This window comes from Globicephala melas, chromosome 5, assembly GCF_963455315.2.
Source record: "Globicephala melas chromosome 5, mGloMel1.2, whole genome shotgun sequence".
Lineage (NCBI taxonomy): Eukaryota > Metazoa > Chordata > Mammalia > Artiodactyla > Delphinidae > Globicephala > Globicephala melas.
Genome location: NC_083318.1, coordinates 1,081,219 through 1,100,224, shown reverse-complemented (window position 1 = coordinate 1,100,224; position 19,006 = coordinate 1,081,219). Strand labels below are relative to the sequence as shown.

General features: G+C 48.8%; 1 protein-coding gene and 1 non-coding gene across 9 annotated transcripts in view; one reads left to right on the top strand and one right to left on the bottom strand.

Moving 5' to 3' along the window:
- NSD2 (nuclear receptor binding SET domain protein 2) overlaps window positions 1–19,006 on the bottom strand; it is a 76,386-nt gene that overhangs the window by 44,869 nt on the left and 12,511 nt on the right. For 5 of the 8 annotated variants that reach the window (XM_060298875.1, XM_060298873.2, XM_060298872.2 and 2 more), the window contains exons 2-3: window positions 7,530–8,078; window positions 4,992–5,154 (exon numbers count right to left, since the gene is read on the bottom strand). In XM_060298875.1, the coding sequence (XP_060154858.1) occupies window positions 4,992–5,154; window positions 7,530–8,060 (694 nt within the window). In that variant the 5' untranslated portion in view covers window positions 8,061–8,078. Of the gene's footprint in view, window positions 1–4,991; window positions 5,155–7,529; window positions 8,150–19,006 lie in introns of all 8 variants that reach the window. The other 3 variants (XM_060298877.2, XM_030876691.3, XM_030876696.3) reach the window with 1 other exon arrangement.
- On the top strand, window positions 18,581–18,653 carry TRNAR-UCU (transfer RNA arginine (anticodon UCU)). Its single transcript has one exon. It is a non-coding gene; the product is annotated as a tRNA-Arg (tRNA).

Genomic DNA, 19,006 nt, shown 5'->3' with positions numbered 1-19,006 from the left:
AAACAAGGTTTTCATTTTTTCCCCCAATCGGAAAAACTAACTACATAATAGGATGAGTTTTAAGGACAGAGAAATAAATACTTGAAAAAAATTAAAGCTGTATGGACAGCAAAGTATACAATTTCAAAAGAAAGGCAATAATTAACTCCAGGAAAAACAGAAGGTTGTACAAGAAAGAAAATGCAGTTAAAGAACACAGCTCAGTTTTTCACTGAATGATACTTACATAGTCAAAATTATGTGAACAACTAAGTTTGATGTAATAAAAACAGTGAGTTAATTATATGGGGAGGATGAAAGGGAAAGAAACAGGAAATGATTGAAGAGATTAATCTTCATCTTCCATAACAGAAAGTCAAAAGAAAACACCTAAATGATAAATCAAAAAATAGTTCAAACTGGAAGAAAATGTTTACAGTTAAAAGTAATTCCTTCTGGGGAGGGAAGGGGACTATTTTTCACTATTAACCTCTCAGTACAATCTGACTTGTTTATAAGTGTGTACACTTATTGGATTTTAAAACAGCTAAGGTTCAAAAATATGTCGAGAGATTTGTGTCTGCTTCAATTATTTTAATACTTCGAAAGAACTTCCCTTGGTCATAAAAATGAATATAAATATATGTCATAGCATTTGCATAATGAAGAAAATCTATTACAGTACATATGATGAAATAATATGAACGCACATCATTTTTTAAAATAAACAGTTAATGACAGAAAAAATGCTCTTTACATGTCAGCTGGAAAAAAAAGCAGAGGAGAACATGATAGGCTGATCCTAAGTTTATAAAATTAATTAAACGTTTCTGAAGTTCTTTCCTGCCTGGAAATTTGGTAACAAATGTAACCCAACTTTCTTGTATTTTTAAGGTTTTTTTTCTAATTCATATGAATTTTCTTTTGGTCCAAAATTGACAAGTGAATCACTCATTTTTACCACCGTAATTAACCAACTGTCCCAGCACCATTTGTTAGTAACCCTTCCTTCCTGTGACTTCTGATGTTCATCAATCACTGTTGGTATGAAAACATTTATCACTGATGCCCCACCCACTCTCCCTTCTAAGAGAACGTGGCCTCCACCAATAGCCCAGGAACCTAATTTTGTACTATGTTCGTTTCCTCCCCATCACGGCACATTAGACGCAAGGTGGCCCCTGACCCCCTGGGCTAGACTGAGCCAGAGTCTCTGTCCAGATTCTGTGGGGCCTTTGAGTTGACAACAGCCATTCATGCATGCAGAATGGACCCCACAAAGAGATAAGGCTGCCTCAGCGCTGCAGATACAGAGAGGAAGAGAAGCCACAACAATGCAGACGAGGCCAGGTGTCTACTGGAGCAAGGGACAAAATCACAAGGACAAAAGGCCACAGAATTCCACAGGAAACAAAGAACAAGGATCACCGCCTGAGTTTCCTGGGTCAGTCCCTGGGGGTCCAGAGCCCCCGAAGTAGGTAAAGCAGAAACTGACAAAATTTCAAGTAGAAAAAGGCACATCCATTATCCCAGTGGGAGATCTTAACACACCTCTCTTCGTAGCCACAGAACAAGCAAAGAGGAAAAAGTCCTATTACAGTGTCTAATAACCCAGAACATGAGAAAGTCAGGGTACCTACAATATTTTTAGAAAATGCTGGGATTTAGAAAGAGAGCAATGAGGGTTCCTTTCCATGACACAGAAAAGGTGAAAACAAAAATCTCCACAACAGAAGATAATTCGACTCGATACCCTGGTAAGAGAAGACTAGTAGGACCCAGGTGCACCAGGGAGATGGTGGCGTTCCCAGCTGCAAAAGAACCCAGTCTTCTTCACAGCATAATACCCAAACCACACATTTGTCTTGTTCCCAGCTTAAGGGGTTAGGCCTCAAAGCTGCTGGTTAATCCATCTAGATGCCCTGGGAGACGGCCACCAAGACAAGTTCTGCTGCTACAAAGCACGAAAATGCTATCAGATTTTCAAAGGAAACCTGAACTCTCCAAAGAGCTGTGCTCTCTTCTGCATGTAGATTATACTTCAATTTTTAAAGCTTAAGTGCATTACTACTGATCCAGATTCAAGTAATCCCAAGTATGATAAATAAAAAGAAGTACACACACACAAAAAGAAAAAAAAGAAAATCGGGGGTGGGAATCAGGGGTAGGGTGAGGGAGTTCCATCTTACAGGGAAAAAAAAGTTCCTGCTTCCCAAGACCCCCTGCTCAGCCAGCCCCATGCCAAAAGCCGACCCTCCGCCACAGCCCCGCCCTTCCCCTGCAAGGACGCCTAGCCCCTCAGGCACGCCCAGCACGGGGTGCTGCACAGGGAGCTGGGCTCAGCACTGCCAGGAGACCTGCCTCACACCCCAGTGCCCCTCTGTCTCCCATGGCCTTGGACACAACCAGAGCCCAGACCCGAGCTTCCATACACCACTCTCTACTAAAAGGACCCAGGGGGCTTCCCTGGTGGCGCAGTGGTTGAGAGTCCGCCTGCCGATGCAGGGGACACAGGTTCATGCCCCGGTCCAGGAAGGTCCCACATGCCGTTGAGCGGCTGGGCCCGTGAGCCATGGGCGCTGAGCCTGCGCGTCCAGAGCCTGTGCTCCTCAACGGGGGAGAGGCCACAACAGTGAGAGGCCCACGTACTGCAAAAAAAAAAAAAAAAAAAAAAAAAAGGACCCAGGTTTCTTCTCAGAAACAGCTGGTTCCAGGACTGGGGCAAAGAAAGTTCAAAATGAGCCCGGAGTGTATTTAGTTGGGCGACACATAAGGAAGTGCTCCAAGACGGATGGAGACGTGTCAGAAGGACACGGCTGAAAGGGACTTCATGGGCTCCCACCGGCCAAATCTGGGACGATTTGAGCATTAAAAAGAGTGAAGACTGTAATACATAAGTAATTTTTTAGGAGGGAGTTCACCTTCACAGAAAAACGCCAGCCCCTTAACCATGAAACGCATGGTAAAAATGAAGAGCTAGCATTCAATAAGCCGATGGATCCTCAGGGAGGATTAAAACCACAGAGCAAGTAAGGCTATCAGGGAGCCCGGTCCCAAGCACGGCCACTGATGATTCACCAATGACAAGCGGGGCCGTGCCTTCCCACTGGAGAGCTCTTGGCCACCACCTCCTGGGCAGGCGCCGGCTGCACGTGTCCTTCTGCCACCGCCAGGTTCTCACGGGTTCCTCTGACCCTTTGTTTTTCAAAGGTCATCTGAATGCCCTCCAGCTGCCAGGCCTGCATCCTGGCTCTCTCCCTACTGAGCCGCTTTGCAAATGCACATTGCCAGCCTTCAGAGGCTGGTCTGTGATTACGGAGGCTGTGCCTCCCGGCAACCCAAAACCATGCCTAGAGAAGCGCACTGCTGGGCTGCACCCTCCTTCCAAGTTTGGGCACCTTCCCACAACAACTCCTGCCTGGCCGTGCGCCCTGAGTCTGATCACGAGACCAGAGCAGCCTGAGAGAGTGGGGCTGCTCGAGACCGCAGAGGCTGGGAAGGCACCCTGATTCAGCCTCAGGGTGAACACAAGAGCAGGGGTGCACCCTGGGGCCCCTGAAGCCTGGTGGCAGGGACTCCCTGATGCTGGCAAGCTGAGGATGCTAAATGCCCTCCACCGAGTCAGAGCCAAAGCCAGCCCACAGGCTCCTCTCCAGCCACCGCCTTCCTGCAGAGTGCATGCGCACGCCTGGGCCTCGGGGCAGGGTCCAACCACCCAGGGGGCGGGAGGCCTGGCGCCTGGGGCTGAGGACAGGTCCTCTTCATCCCAAACCTGCACCCCCTCAAGCCTGTTTGCCAGGGAGCCACCAGTGTACCCCACTCCCAGCAGCGCTGCCCCGGCGAGAGCTCAGGCCTCCATCCAGAGGCCAAGAGAGGCCACGCACTCACGCTGAGGCCATGCAAGGCCAGCCCACAGCTCCAGCCACCCGCGCTTCTGGGGGGCACAGGTCACTTGGGCACCAACGTGGTCACCTCCAGCTCTGTGTCACCACCTCTCACCTCCCTCAGACCAAATTCAAACTGTAGAGCAACTCTTCAGGAGAATCTCAAAACCACCTCATTTGAGGGTTTTTTCCCCTCCAAAAACACATGAGTTTTTATGTGTTTCATGAACTGTCCAATTATTATTTAAATTAGCATCTGCTCTAATCAATAACATACATTCTTAATATGTTCTTAACTGTTCTGTGTACTGATTTACGTCCCCAAGTTTCATGACACCAAAAAGATGGTCATTTCTAGTTTTTTTCCTTCTTCCCACAGGCCTAATAAAATAAACTGGGACTTTTTTTTAAACTAAAACTTAGTATAAAATACTAATTCTGAAAATCATGCTGAAGCAGTGGCTGTATATCTAAGTAATAATAAATTACTTATCATAAAACCTGAAAAGCAATAAAAGGCAAAGACTGCTTTCTCTTTTAATACTAATTCAATCAGATAAAGTACGTATCTAATTTGGATATAAAAAGAAAAGGCAATGTGTCACGTGTGAATCACTAACTTTAGGCAAAGTTGCAAAATGAACCACAAAAAACTTAACAACAACCCACCCCACCCCCACCTCCAAGCCGATTCAAACCTTGTTGTATGAATGGCCACTAAGCACACGAAAAGATGCTCAACATCACTGATCACTAGGGAAATGCAAGTCGAAACCACAGGCAGCAGCAGATAGAAAGTAGAGCAGTGGCTGCCAGGGGCTGGGGAGGGGGCACTGAGGACCTGCTACTTAACAGGGACAGAGTTTCAGATTTACAGGATGAAAAGAACTTTGGGGATGTATGGTGGTGACGGCTGCACAACAATGTGAATGTATTTCATCCCACTCAACTGTGCACTTAAAAATGGTTAAGATGGTACGTTTTATGTTTGTGTATTTTAACACAATAAAAAAGAGAAAAAAAGAACCACAGTAGGGCTGTTTAAGGAAGAGTAATAAAGAAGTTTGGAGATGAAAACAATTAAGTGCAGAAGATAAAGATGGAAAAACAGCCCCCCGAACGCAATACCTTTCAGTTTGGTGTAGCTGTGCAGGAGCGGATCGTCGGAGACCATGCATGGCCACCAGGGGTAACCGGACACCTTGGACCACACCAAATCCCCGACGTTGTACTTCAATAGCTGGTCTTTGTCTCTGCTGCTATTTGGACAGGATTCTTTCTTAGCTGGAATCTGAAAATGAATAACAACAAAAGATACATCTAGTACCTACCCCTAAATCCAGCCTCCTATCCATAGAAGACCAAGGATTAGTCAGACAAGAGATTCCACACACACACACACACACACACACACACACACACACACACACCCCTAAAAAGAAGCATGCTTTCCCTCACTGTTTTTCAGGTAACAGCCCTGATATCACTTCATCAAAATCGTTCGTCTCTTGCCCTCAGCTAGAGGTCAGCAAGTGCCTAGCACACTGCAGGTGCACAGCATGCCCGCAGCTAAAGGACTGCAGGTGCACAACATTACGAGCATCTCCACGTAAATCTATTTCCTTGGCCTGGTGGGTGATCGTTAATGGAGCTTATTCGCAGGTTGGAGAAGAACCGTCACGGAATTCATACCCTGACCCTCCCGCCCCTTCTGAGCCCTCGTCTGACAGTTACCTGCTGGAGAGAGGACCCAGGGTGGCGAGGACACGGGGGCCTGGCAGCAAGTCTCAGCCCCACCACCCACCATCCAAGGCCTGGGGCTCTTGGAGTCTCGGTCTCTCCGTCTTAGAGCCCAGGCCAATTAGGAGGCTGAAGGCTGGCAAGAACAACCTTCTCTCCAGGAGGACGAGCCCAGTCAGCACGGCCCCAGGCCTCCCTCTAAGACCGCCACCTACTTGAGCAAATCGCTGAACTTCTTTGGGCCTCAGTTTCCACATCTGTAAACCGAGGAGAACCCCGGTTGTTACACACATCAGGTGGTGAGGGCTGACACAGAGCTGTCACAGTACACGCTTTTATATATGTGCTGCCAAAGCGAGCACTCTTTACACGCTTTTGAAAAAATGCTGGCTCTCACGTTATTCCACAACATCCCAGTTTTACACTGACGGTGTCATCAAAGCCACGTGACAACCCTATCAGGACAAGTATAATATTATTGTCCCCACCCTGAAGAGTCAAATGAGACTCTAAGAGTCAAAATCAGGTGATTTACCCAGGTTTTACCAAAACCAAGTGGCAGAGAGCTAGGGATAACTTGCACCGGCCTCTTCCCCCATAAAAGAGTGAGGTTCCCTACACCGTGGGTGCTTCAGAAAAACCATTGTATCAGCCCAGGTCACTCAACTAGGCTTTTAAATAATTCACCGTTATGCTTACATTAGAGCCCTTGAGCAGTCAAAAGACATTTTTTTAAACCCTCAAAGTTCTTCGTTATTTTAACTTTTCAGGGAAATTTTGGTCCTTTCCCTTCCCACCTGTGGGATTGTAACCAAGATTCCTCAACTATATTGTTACACTAATTATTCCAACCTTAGTGATGATACAACCCAAACTGGTCTCGAGTCCCCTCTCCCCACTCCTGCAAGTGGGCCAGGAGCTTTGGCTGACCAGTGAGCACAGGACGTGTTCCAGACCCTGTTAATCTAGACCATCAGCCCCTCGGTGAACAAGGGCGGCTACAGAGCCCTCCCCAGTTCCTTCTGCCAAGGTCAAGGTTCCCGAGTGTCATTTAAGACTTGGTGGCATAAACCACCACGTTTGTCATCCCACGTTAGGGGGTCTCCACCCCGGCCTTTGATGAGTGAACACTCATTCACGCGCACTCAAGAGATGCACTCTGTCCTGGAACCAAGAACGTGAAGGCCTGAGGCGCAGCCCCAGCCCTCAAGGCAGCGGCCCATCTGCAGGGCCACCAGGGGAGGAGACCTGGGAGTGACGGTGAACCGCGGGGCAGGAAGGTAGGAGCACACCTGCACAGCGCGGCCCGCTCCCCTCCTCGGACAGCACAGACTGAGGAGGCCCCCACTCGATCCCCATGCTCCTCTGCCAACCAGATTCAGGCTAAAGGGCATCGCTGGAGAGGAGATCCATGAAGACAGGACAGCCTGAAGGTCAAGGGCTTGGGAACGGGCCAGGCCTGGGGTCAGACACTCATTTCATCTTTTTTTTTTTTTTTTAATTAAAGTTTTTGTTTTTGGATGTGGACCATTTTCTGAAGTCTTTATTGAATTTGTTACACTATTGCTTCTGACTTCTTTTTATGGTTTGGTTTTTCGGCCCTAAGGCATGTGGGATCTTAGCTCCCCAACCAGGGATCGACCCCGAACCCCCAGCATTGGAAGGCAAAGTCTTGACCACTGGACCACCAGGGAAGTCCCCTTGTTTACTCTTTATGCTTAATCTCTAGGCCTCAGCACTGCTCGGCAGGCTGCTGTGAGTGTCTGCCGTTGCCACAGCCAGGGGCCCGAGCTGCAGAGCAGGCCTCGGGGGGCTGAGCCCACCTCCTCCCGCCCCCCGTGCACCATGCATCCTTCGGGGCCCCCCTGTGCCGGGAGCTGGGGCCGCCCTCTACCCCGGTCAGCAGAACTCCTCACTCGCAGATACCTTTTCGGCCGAGGGGCTCAAGGCCCGGGACGCCAGGGCCGCCTCGGCGAGGCCCCGCCCCAGCAGCAGCTTCGCGCTCCTCTTCCTGGTCCGCCGCGCTTTGCTCGCTGGTCTCTGTCCATCGTCTTCCGACTGGGACACGGTGGCAGCACCATCGCCACATATGGAGGACTCAAAGAGAGGTTTCCCGTTCATGTATGTTTTGGTGATTTTCAGCTTGATCTCTGGAGAGCCATTTTTGACAGGGGTAGTGTCAGGTGGTGTCCCAAGTCCCTTCATTTCCTGGGACTCCAAACGCAATTTGGCATCATGAGCACCGGGGTCTCCATTAAAGACGCGGGAGGTGAGGTCTTTCAGCCTCTCAGCTGGGATAAAAGGAAGAGCGTCGTGGCCATTGAACTTCTGCACAACTCCCTCCTGCAGACCGGCGGAGAGCTGGGCTTTGCTCAGAAACACGGAGCACTCACGACTCACTTCACAGCTCGGAGTCTTTCCGTTCGTGTTGCCAAGGATCTCCGGTGCCTGCTTCATCTTCACGCACTTTACAACCTTCGGAACAGAAAGAGGACTTTTTTTGATGCTGAATTCCATTCAGCCTAGATGCCTCCGTTCTTAGAACACTGCAGCATTAGAAAAAGAGAAAGAAAAGAAAGCTATTACATTTCAAACCTAAGATGAGTACGCCAGTGAAGCTCTCTACCAGTCTGTAGAGTTGGGGGGGGGGGCGCTGAGGCAATTTATGATGGCTCCTATAATGACTTAGGTCACAGGAGACAGTTCTAATATCCCAAAAATGACAGGAATCACAGTGACAAAGTGAAAGGAACAGGACTAGTTTCTAACGAGAGTCAAGCAGGGACCGCCACTAATGAGCTGTGTGGCCGTGCCCCCCTTGACCTCAGCCCTCGGAAGCAGAGGTCGCCCCCTGCCCCCTGTCGCGAGGGCAGCGCCCGAGGTGGCCAGCACAAAGCCAGGCCCGGGCAAAGGACAAAAGGGAAGCACCTGAGACACAGCTGAAGAGGACTCCAGGCAGGGGCTCGGGACACACCCGCGATTACCGGTAGGCAAAGCTTCAGCCCAGACAGCCGGGGGAGGTGAGAGCTGGACCTCTACCGCCCCCCCGCCCCTCCCCACCCAGGCCCAAGTTAACTGCCGGTGACAAGCAGCAGGGCAGCAACATCAAGTGGAGTCAGCTCTCCGGGACTGCGCTAGTCGAGCAGCAGGGCCAGGCCATAGCGCACCACCCACAGCGCCCTCCACGGGATGGCCGCCCGAGGTCCACATGCAGAGGGGTCTCCTCCCCATACAGCCGCAGTCCCTCGTTGGGGACGCCCCACGAAGGCGGCTTGGAACAGGGTACTGGCAGGCGCCCACTCCGCTGGGAAGACGTCCCAAGAGTGCACCACGGCCCCAAGGGGGCCAACGGTGAGAGAGCAGGGAGAAGTGGGGCGCCTGGACCGGGAGCCCAAGGACGTAGGTGCTCAGCCACTGTCACCGCCTGGGGGCCGCTGGCTACACCCCCTGGGGAGGGGCCAAGGATGCAGCCCGGGACAACCCTCCCAAGAGAGCCTCGGTGGAAAGGGCCCAGTCTCCGAGGACGCCAGGCCGGGGCAGGAGCCAGGCAGTGGTGGAGGGTTGGCCCCGGACACCTGGAGCACCGGGCACACACCAGAGCATTTGGTGTGCCCCACGCGGTGTTTTTTTCAGGTAAATCCGAGTGGGTTCCCAGTCCCGCTTGCATCAGACCAACGGGACAAAAAGAGAAGACAATGACCTAAAGGCACTGGAGAGAGCCCAGAGCAGGGGGCGTGGGGGCGGCTCGGGAACGCACCCAGCAGGCCCGGCACCGGGTGAACAGGGAAAGGAGAGCCTTCGAGGGGGGCCCCCGCGCACCGCAGACTCCCCACCGAACCCCGGAGTCCACGCAGCCCAGCTTACAAGACAGCTGAAGCGAGACAGAAACAAACCGCAACACCACTCTGAGGATAAGCAGCAGACTTCCAGAGCTGGCCAGTGGTTAGGACTCCGCGCTCTCACTGCCGGGCCTGGGTTCAACCCCCGGCCCAGGAACTAAGCTCCCGCAAGCCCCACAGCAAGGCCAAAAAAAAAAAAAAAAAAGTATCAAAACCACAACGAAATGCCGCCTCACACACACCCCTGAGGATGACTACCTACTACAAAAACAGAAAACAGGGCTGCCCTGGTGGCGCAGTGGCTGAGGGTCCGCCTGCCGACGCAGGGGACACGGGTCCGTGCCCCGGTCCGGGAAGATCCCACATGCCGTGGAGCAGCTAGACCCATGAGCCATGGCCGCTGAGCCCGCGCGTCCAGAGCCTGTGCTCCTCAACGCGAGAGGCCACAGCGGTGAGAGGCCCGCGTACCACACACACACAAAAAAAGCAGAAAACGGGTTGGCGAGGATGTGGAGGAATTGGAAACTTCGTGCACGTGGGTGGGAATGTAAAATGGTGTGGCTGCTGGAAAATAGCGGGGGGGGTTCCCCAAAGAATCAAAAGGACCCAGCAGTTCCATTCTGGATACACACCCCAAAGAACTGAAAGCAGGGACTCACAGAGGTATCTGTACCCAATGTTCACAGCAGCATGTTCACAACAGGCAAAAGGTGGAATCCACACAGTGGAATACGATTCAGCCTTAAAAACGAAGGAGATTCTGACACCTGCTATGACATGGATGAACCCTGAGGACGTTACAGCGAGTGCAATAAGCCACTCACAAAATACTGTAAGCCTGCACTGTTATGAGCAGTCAAATCCATAAAGACAGAAAGTAGGATGGGGGCACCAGGATCTGGGGGAGGGGAGAACAGGGAGGTGTTGTTTTAATGGGGGCAACGTTCCAGATTCGCAAGACGAAGAGTTCTGGTGATGGCTGCAACAGCGTGCATGTACTTAATACCACTGAACTTCACACCTAAAAACGGTTAAGCTGGTAAATGTTACGTGTATTTTAACACACCTGAAAATAGAAGACCACTCTTAAGAGCATAACGGAATAAAGAGTGTCTACAGCACGTCTTTCACATTACCCAGGAATTACTCAATATATGATGAAACAGAGAAGCAGCAGAAACCAGCCCCGAGACGGCCCAAATACTGAAGTTCAGCAGGATTTCACAGCGTCTATTATAACCATGCTCAAGGACATGAAGGAAAGTGTACTCATAAAATAATAAACTGGAAATAGCAACAGAGAAACAAAAACTATGAAAAAGAGTCAAATGGAAATTCTGTATCTGAAATTAAAAAAAATAAATCATTGCATGGCCTTAAAAGCGTATTAGATATGAGTCAGGAAACTTGAAAATAGATCAGTAAAAATTATCTAAAAAACAGAGTAAAAATTATTAAAAATAAAAAGAAAGAAAAGAAACTGAGCCTCAATGATCTATAGACCAGCAACAAAAGGTCTGGGTTCCCACTCCCACCCAGAAGGAAAGGAGAGAAACAATGACACAGAAAAAATATCTGGGGCGCTTCCCAGGTGGTGCAGTGCTTAAGAATCCGCCTGCCAACACAGTGGGTGCAGGTTCAAGCCCTGGTCAGGGAACTAAGATCCCACATGCCACGGAGCAACTAAGTCTGCCCGCCGCAACTACAGAGCCCACGCACTCTGGAGCCCACATGCTGCAACCTGAGAGAAGCCTGCATGCTGCAACAAAAGATCCCGCACGCCACAACTAAGACCCAATGCAGCCAAAAATAATATAGAAAATAAACAAAATAAATATTCCTTTTTTTTTTTTTTTTGCGGTACGCAGGCCTCTCACTGCTGTGGCCTCTCCCGTTGCGGAGCACAGGCCCTGGACGTGCAGGCTCAGCGGCCATGGCTCACGGGCCCAGCCGCTCCGCGGCATGTGGGATCTTCCCGGACCGGGGCACGAACCCGTGTCCCCTGCATCAGCAGGCGGACTCTCAACCACTGCGCCACAAGAGAAGCCCCAAATAAATATTCTTTTTAAAGTCAGTCATTTAAAAGAAAAAAAGAAAAAATATTTGGGAAAAAATAACCAGAAAAACTTCCCAAATTCAGTGAGACATCAATTTACAGGTTCAAGAAGCTCAGCAAATCTCAAGCAGGATGTATATAAAAGAAGCTACACCAGGTGCACATCAGCTGAAATGCCTAGAAACCGAGATGAAGAGAAACCCTGGAAAGCAGTCAGAGGGAAAAAGACCCGGTACCTACAGAACAGTGGTGTGGGTGATTATTTACTTCTCAGGAGAAACAGAAGCCAGATACGATCTGAGTAATGGGGAAAAAACAACTGTCCAACCGGAATTTGATATCCAGAAAAAATATCCTTCAGAAGTGATGACAAAATACATTTTAAGAGAAATACAAACTAAGAAATTGTTGCCATCAGATCTTCACTAGGAGAAATGCTAAAGGAAGTTCTTCAGGTTGAAGAGAAATGACACCAGACTGAAACTGGGATCTTTAGGAAGAAATCAAGGGCACCAGAAATGGCGAATATATGAGCAAATATAAAAGACTATTTGTTCCTCTTAGTTTCTTTAAAATTCAAATAATTAAAGCAAAATATATAACACTGGAGTTATAACTTAATAGATGTAATACATATGGCAGCTGTAGCACGGGGAAGGGAGTGAATCAATCTACACAGTTGCAAGATTCTTGTATTTTATACCCAGCGGCATATTAACTCCAAGTAGCCTGTGATGAGTTAAGGATGCAAACCGCAGCCCTAGTTAGAGCAACAGCTAAGAAAATAATATTAAGAAGTAGAGCCAGTAGACAGATAAACAAGACGCTTTAGTTGCCAACAATTAAAGTTTGGGACATTTTACACAAAAATTCAGATTTCTGGCTTCTCTTAAAACATACCCAGGGTCATGGGGTTCGGATCTAACTCCAGGCCTAGGTCCCTGGTAATCATGACGTGTATGTGAACCACATTTTCAAGATTGCTTGTTCCTGTTGGAATTTTCAGGTTTCTTTTAAATCTTTGAATATATTAAACATAACTGTTTTAAATATCTGGTCTTTGCAGGCCTGTGTCTCCTGCTGTTGCTTTTATTTTCATTCATGGTACCTGTTTCTTCGGGCGTTTGGTCTTTTTTCCCTTCCTAATCTGATTGTGGGCTGCTTACTTTCCAGGATTCCACCCGGGACAACCCTTGAAGGCAGGGGCCCGCAGAGAGGGTCCGCCTTCACTTCCAACACGGCACTGCACGCCACTGACCAGTAATTTGATCTCTCTAGGAGTTTTTGGTTTTTTCAATCAAGGTTATACCAATAAATTAGAAAATCTTTCACTTTGTCTAGCATTTCAAGAAAAATATAAAACCTAACCAAGAGGTAGAAAACCTACAGAGCCCACAATAACCATAAAAGAAAGGCCCAGAGAGCTTCACTAGGTTCATGTGATGATGCCTCAATGGCCAATCGTTCTTATATTCGGTAGCGGGGGGGGCAAGTTTCAAAAGCAGAAAAGTGCAAAGAACAACAGGACACACTTGTATACTCACCACTCCAAAATGACAGTTTTCAGCATGTTGCCACATTTGCTTCATGTCTTTTTGACATGAAAAAAAGAAGACCCCCGGACAACGGCAACTGCAGATGCATGAGCCGAGGACAGGCACAGTGGGCACACGGCACCCGAGGGCTCCCAGACGGGAGAAGCCAGGCTCACCCCCACAGGCCGCCCACCGCCCACCACACGCCCGCAGCAGCATCCCGGGATTCTGGTTCTCCACGCCCACGTCACCCACCGTGAGCCCCAAGTCCAACAGCGAGAAGCCAAAGCTCCCGCTGCAGCTCCCACCTCCCGCAAGCCTCGCTCAGGGTGAATGAGTAAAACAAAGATGACATCTGCCTTTCAGGAACCCTAAGTTCCACTTACTCTCCCCATCGCCAGTTGACTACGCATCCTTCCAGTCTACGGGAGGTACCCAGGAACAGAGAACTGCTGCCTGCCAAGCAGCAATGCTACCACACTGGACTTGTGCTCTGCGATTTCATCAATCAGCACAGCTTGATCTCCCCCATGTTGATGTAAACAAGTGTAGCTCAGTCTTTCCGACTGCTGTGTATTATTCATCACATAAAAACAGCATTCCTATTGTTTAAATTATTCCAAAACATGGAAAATGATGGAGAGTTTCCCAAACATTATATAAGGCTGGCATAACTCTCATACCAAAACCAGAAAAATGAGTACAGAAAAGAACTACAGACCAAGATCAGTAGAGTATGATTGTAAAAAAAAATTACAAAATAGAAATAAATCAAACCCAGTCATTACCATATTAAAATAAGATATCACAGCTAAAGAGGGTGTATCCAAAAATGCTGATTCAACATTAGGGACTCTATTAACATTCCGTCACCATTTTAACACATTTCAGAAGATTTCTGGTGAAGGTAGCCAAATTATTATTTCTTTAACAAAAAAAGTTAGCTACATCACTTAACTGAAAACAGGAAAGGGCAAAATCTCCAGGTCCAGAGGTGAAGAGGGAAGAGCAATCAGCCTTACAGGGCCCGGCCTGCCTGGGCTCCCGCGCAGCTGCAGCGGTCGGAGGGCGTGGGGAGCTGCAGGGCCCCGGGCAGAGTGTGGAGGCCACTCTAGGGCTGGAATCTGGCCCTACCACCTTCCAGCTGTGGCAAGTGACCACACCCTCTCACCCAGCCTCCAGCTCACAGGCATCACCCAAAGCAGACCAGAGTGTCAGCTGCAACAGCGCTGTCACCTGAGCCACACCTCCAGCCAGCCCAGGGCTGGGGCCTCAGCAAACACCCACCAGGGACCACTGGGGAGACAGAATCACCCTCGAGAACTCTGCCTCAGAGGCTGTGGTGCCCCAAATCCTGAGCCAAGAAACATACGTAAAAATGGGTCTAGCATGAGTGACGCTGGTAGAGCCCTGCAAAGGCAACTGGGAAACTGCTCAGGGGGCGGTTCTACAACCCAGAGCCCTCCCGCAAGACCTACTGTGAAGGCACGGTAATTAAGGCAGCCATTCCACACCCGTCAGACGGCCAGGCTCCACAACACTGACAGCGCCACGTGCTGGCGAACCCTCATCACTGCCGGTGGGAACGCCGAATGGTGCAGCCACAATGGAAAGACAGGTTGGTGGTTTCTCACAAAACTAAACATACTCTTACCATACGATTCAGCAATCCCACTCCTTGGTATTTACCCAAGGAAGCTGAAAACTTATGTCCACACAAAAACCTGCACACAGAGGTTTATAGCAGTTTCATTCATAATTGCCAAAACCCGGAAGCAACCAAGCTGTCCTTCAGCAGATGAATGAATTGATAAACTGTGGTACCTCCAGATAATGGAATATTGTTCAGCCTTAAAAAGGAATGAAGTATTGAGACATACTACAACATGGATGAACTTTGAATACATTATGCTAAGTAAAAGAATCTGGTCACAAAAGGACAAATGTGTACCATTCCACTTTTCTTCTTTTTGGCCTCACCACATGGCATGCGGGACCCTGGTTCCCTGACCAGGGGTTGAACCCACGCCCTCGGCAGTGAAAGTGCGGAGTCCTAACCACTGGACCACCAGAGAACTCCCTGGTTCCACTTATATGAGATCCCAAGAGTAATCAAATTCATAGAGACAGAAAGTAGAAAGGTAGCTGCAAGGGAATGGGGAGGAGAGGATGAAGAGTTAAGTGTTTAATCGGGAGTTTCAGTTTCACAAGATGAAAAAATTCTGGAGTGGATGGTGGTGACGGCTGCACAATAATGTGAACGTACTTAATGCCACTGAACTATACACTTAAAAATGGTCACAATGGTGATTTTTCGTTATGTATATGTTATCACACATACACACACACATGAAGAATACTCTGCCCTCAGGGAGTTTACATTCCAATGGAGTTCCAGGAGAAACGAGGGAGGATGGGGGTAAGGTAATTTTCAAAGGGATAATAATCGAAATTTTCCAGAGATGAAAGGAAACTCAAGTATCCAGATTTAAAAGGGTACCCAGGGTTCTGAGCAAGATAAATAAAAGCAAATCAATACCTCAACACATAATTTCTGAAACCACATAACATGAAGGATAAAAGGAAAACCTTAAAACCTAAGTACCCATAAAGAATAAGTTAATTCACAGACTTCAGCATGAGAAAAGAACCAGAAACACAGACCTTTGTGCAGCCTCAACAGATAGGAGTAGATGACGGAGCCTCTCTAATGTGTTAAGGGAAAAAATAATTTCTCATCTAAATTATCACTGAACATGAGGCAAAATGTATTTTCAGACATGCAAAAACTAAGGGAGTTTAATATACATATCGCTTTCACAAATGAAATGCTAAAAGAGGTACTAGAGCAAGGATATAAACCCAGAAGGAGCACAGGGGAGAGTGGTAATTCTAAAACCATTTTTATATTTAAAAAGAACGTGAGGCCTCCTTTCTCACATTTACCTACACTCCATGCAGAAACCCCAATTAAAATGACAGTAAGGAATTTCAAAGGAAGGGTAAACCCGCAAGGGCAAAGACAACAGAGGAATGAGTTAGAGACGCCAAACGCCAACAATGGGGAAGCTGACGGGGAAGAGTCGCTCGGCGAGAGGCACGCTGCTGCAGGAGTAAGGCCCGTGGCTCGGGGCTCCTCTTGCCCACGAAGCCTTTCTCTTTTAAAATGTCTAAAATGACAAAAGGTGGGGGCTCCTTGGTGGCGCAGGGGTTAAGAATCCACCTGCCAATGCAGGGAACACGGGTTCGAGCACTGGTCCAGGAAGATCCCACATGCCGCAGAGCAACTAAGTCCATGTGCCACAAATACTGAGCCTGCGCTCTAGAGCCCGTGTGCCGCAACTACTGAGCCCGCGTGCCACAACTACTGAAGCCCATGCGCCTAGAGCCCGTGCTCTGCAACAAGAGACGCCACCGCAATAAGAAGCCCGCGCACAGCAACAAAGAGTAGCCCCCCGCTTGACGCAACCAGAGAAAACCCGCACGCAGCAACAAAGACCCAACACAGCCAAAAATAAATAAATAGATTTTTTAAAAAAGACCCAATGCAGCCAAAAAGAAAGAAATAAATATTTTTTAAAAACTAAAGGTGGGGCTTCCCTGGTGGCGCAGAGGTTAAGAGCCCGCCTGCCAGTGCACGGGACGCAGGTTTGAGTCCTGGTCCGGGGAGATCCCACATGCCACGGAGCAACTAAGCCTGTGCGCCACAACTACTGAGCCTGCGTTCTAGACCCTGAGAGCCACAACTACGGAGCCCATGTGCCACAACTACTGAAGCCCATGCGCCTAGAGCCCGTGCTCCACAACAAGAGACGCCACCGCAATGAGAAGCCCGCACACAGCAACAAAGAGTAGCCCCCGCTCGCCACGACTAGAGAAAGCCTGTGTGCAGCAACAAAGACCCAAAGCAGCCAAAAATGAATACATTAATTAATTGATTTTTAAAAAATAAATAAATATAACAAAATGTAACATACAATCATTGTGCAAAGGAAAGAAAACACTGACACACTTAAAGTGAAAAATGAAAATGTGGAAGTTAAAACAGAAAGTAACAGCTCAGAGTTATCAGTGGTTTTCCAAGGGGAGCAGGAACAGGGTGGGGAGAGCCGAGCATCATCTTGCTGCTTCCTGTAATAAGCTTTAAGAACTATATAATTAATCCCTTACATTTCACAGGCCTCCTACAACATGAGCTGACACAGTAAGTGGCTGGGGGGGCTAGGCAGCCCCTGCAGGGCCACATGGAACAGAGGAGGGGTCTCCAACATAAAGGGAAAGGCACCACTCTCAAAAGAAGGGAAAGGTGACCTGAATGACAACACTCAACACTGAAAACTAGTCAAGGAGCACAGGCCCTGTCCCAACATTTGGAGACACAGCAGTAAACAAAGCGTGTACCTTATTCTTGTGGAGCTAATATTCCAGAGGGGAGAGACAGAGATTTTAAAATACAGATATAACATTAGGGAAAGAGGAAGGAGAAAGATGGGGTGGAGGATGGAAAAGTGGCAGGAAGAGTCACTGGAGCAACCCCCAAACTCCCTTCCCCGGGGCTCCGACCTCAGGCACACGAGGCCCCACTCTCTCGGCTGCTCAGAAATCCAGCTGCAGCCCGCTGAGTCCATTCTGCGAATCTGAGCAGAGGCATCAGGGAGAAGTCTCAATGCTGGACAGCAGGAAGGGCTTCAGGACGTCCCCCAGAGCCCAGCCAGGACAGGGACCAAGCTCCAGTCCTTCTTCTGGAGGCAGAAGAGAGACTTAGATGGAAAAGTCAAGTTTGCAAGTGTGGTTAAAACACACACACACATTCCCTAACATTCCCTTTGTTCCCAACATTTCACACTAATCTACCTGGAATAGATCTTGGTCCCACCTTCACTGAATGATGACAGGACCTCCAGTCTTACAGCAAAGAGCTCTCTGTAAAGAACAATGAGATCAGTACAGAGTCTGCTACAGAACAGGGGCTGAGGGCAGTGACGGCTCCATTACTCCGTAAGAACTCTCTACTGAGAAGCTTTATTTTATGGAATTTAGAATTGACTCACAGCAGAAGTCTTGCTTCTTCTGCAGAAATGCACCTATGACAGTAAAGACTTTATAACTGACCTATTCCTTGTTTTGTTTTGTTTTCACTGCAAAGAAGCTTGGAACCACAGACAAGCTCAGGGTCAGCCTTGGGCCCACCACCTGTGTGCCTCTCTCCCCGCGGCCCCAACCTTAACCTTATGACGATGCATGAGTTGCTATCTTCCCTGACTCCATGCCTGTCTGTTCCCTCTATCTTCTCAGTGTAATATGACAAATCTTTGGACCCCTTACACACTGCCAGGGGTATGGAAAGTGGTGCAACTGCAGCGGGAAACAATCGAGAAGTTCCTTAGCTGCCATGTGACCCAGCAATTCCACTCCTAGGATCTACCCAAGACAGAATTGAAAACATGTTCACACAAAAACTTGTACAAGAATTTTCACAGAATTATTCAAAAAACAACCCAATGTCCAACAACTGATAAACAGATAAAAGAAGAAGTGATCTGGACTTCCCTGATAGTCCAGTGGTTAGGACTCTGCACTTCTACTGCCAGGGGCCCAGGTTCAATCCCTGGTGGGGGAACTAAGATGCCACATGCCGCGCGGCAGGGAAAAAAAAGAAGTGTGATCTATCCATACAGTGGGATATTCAGTCATAAAAATGAATGAAGTAGGCTTCCCTGGTGGCACAGTGGTTAAGAATCTGCCTGCCAATGCAGGGGACACAAGTTTGAGCCCTGGTCCGGGAAGATCCCACATGCCTCGGAGCAACTAAGCCCATGCACCACAGCTACTGAGCCTGCGCTCTAGAGCCTGTGAGCCACAACTACTGAGCCTGCGTGCCTAGAGCCCGTGCTCCACAGCAAGAGAAGACACCGCAATGAGAAGCCCGCGCACCGCAACAAAGAGTAGCCCCCGCTCGCCACAACTAGAGAA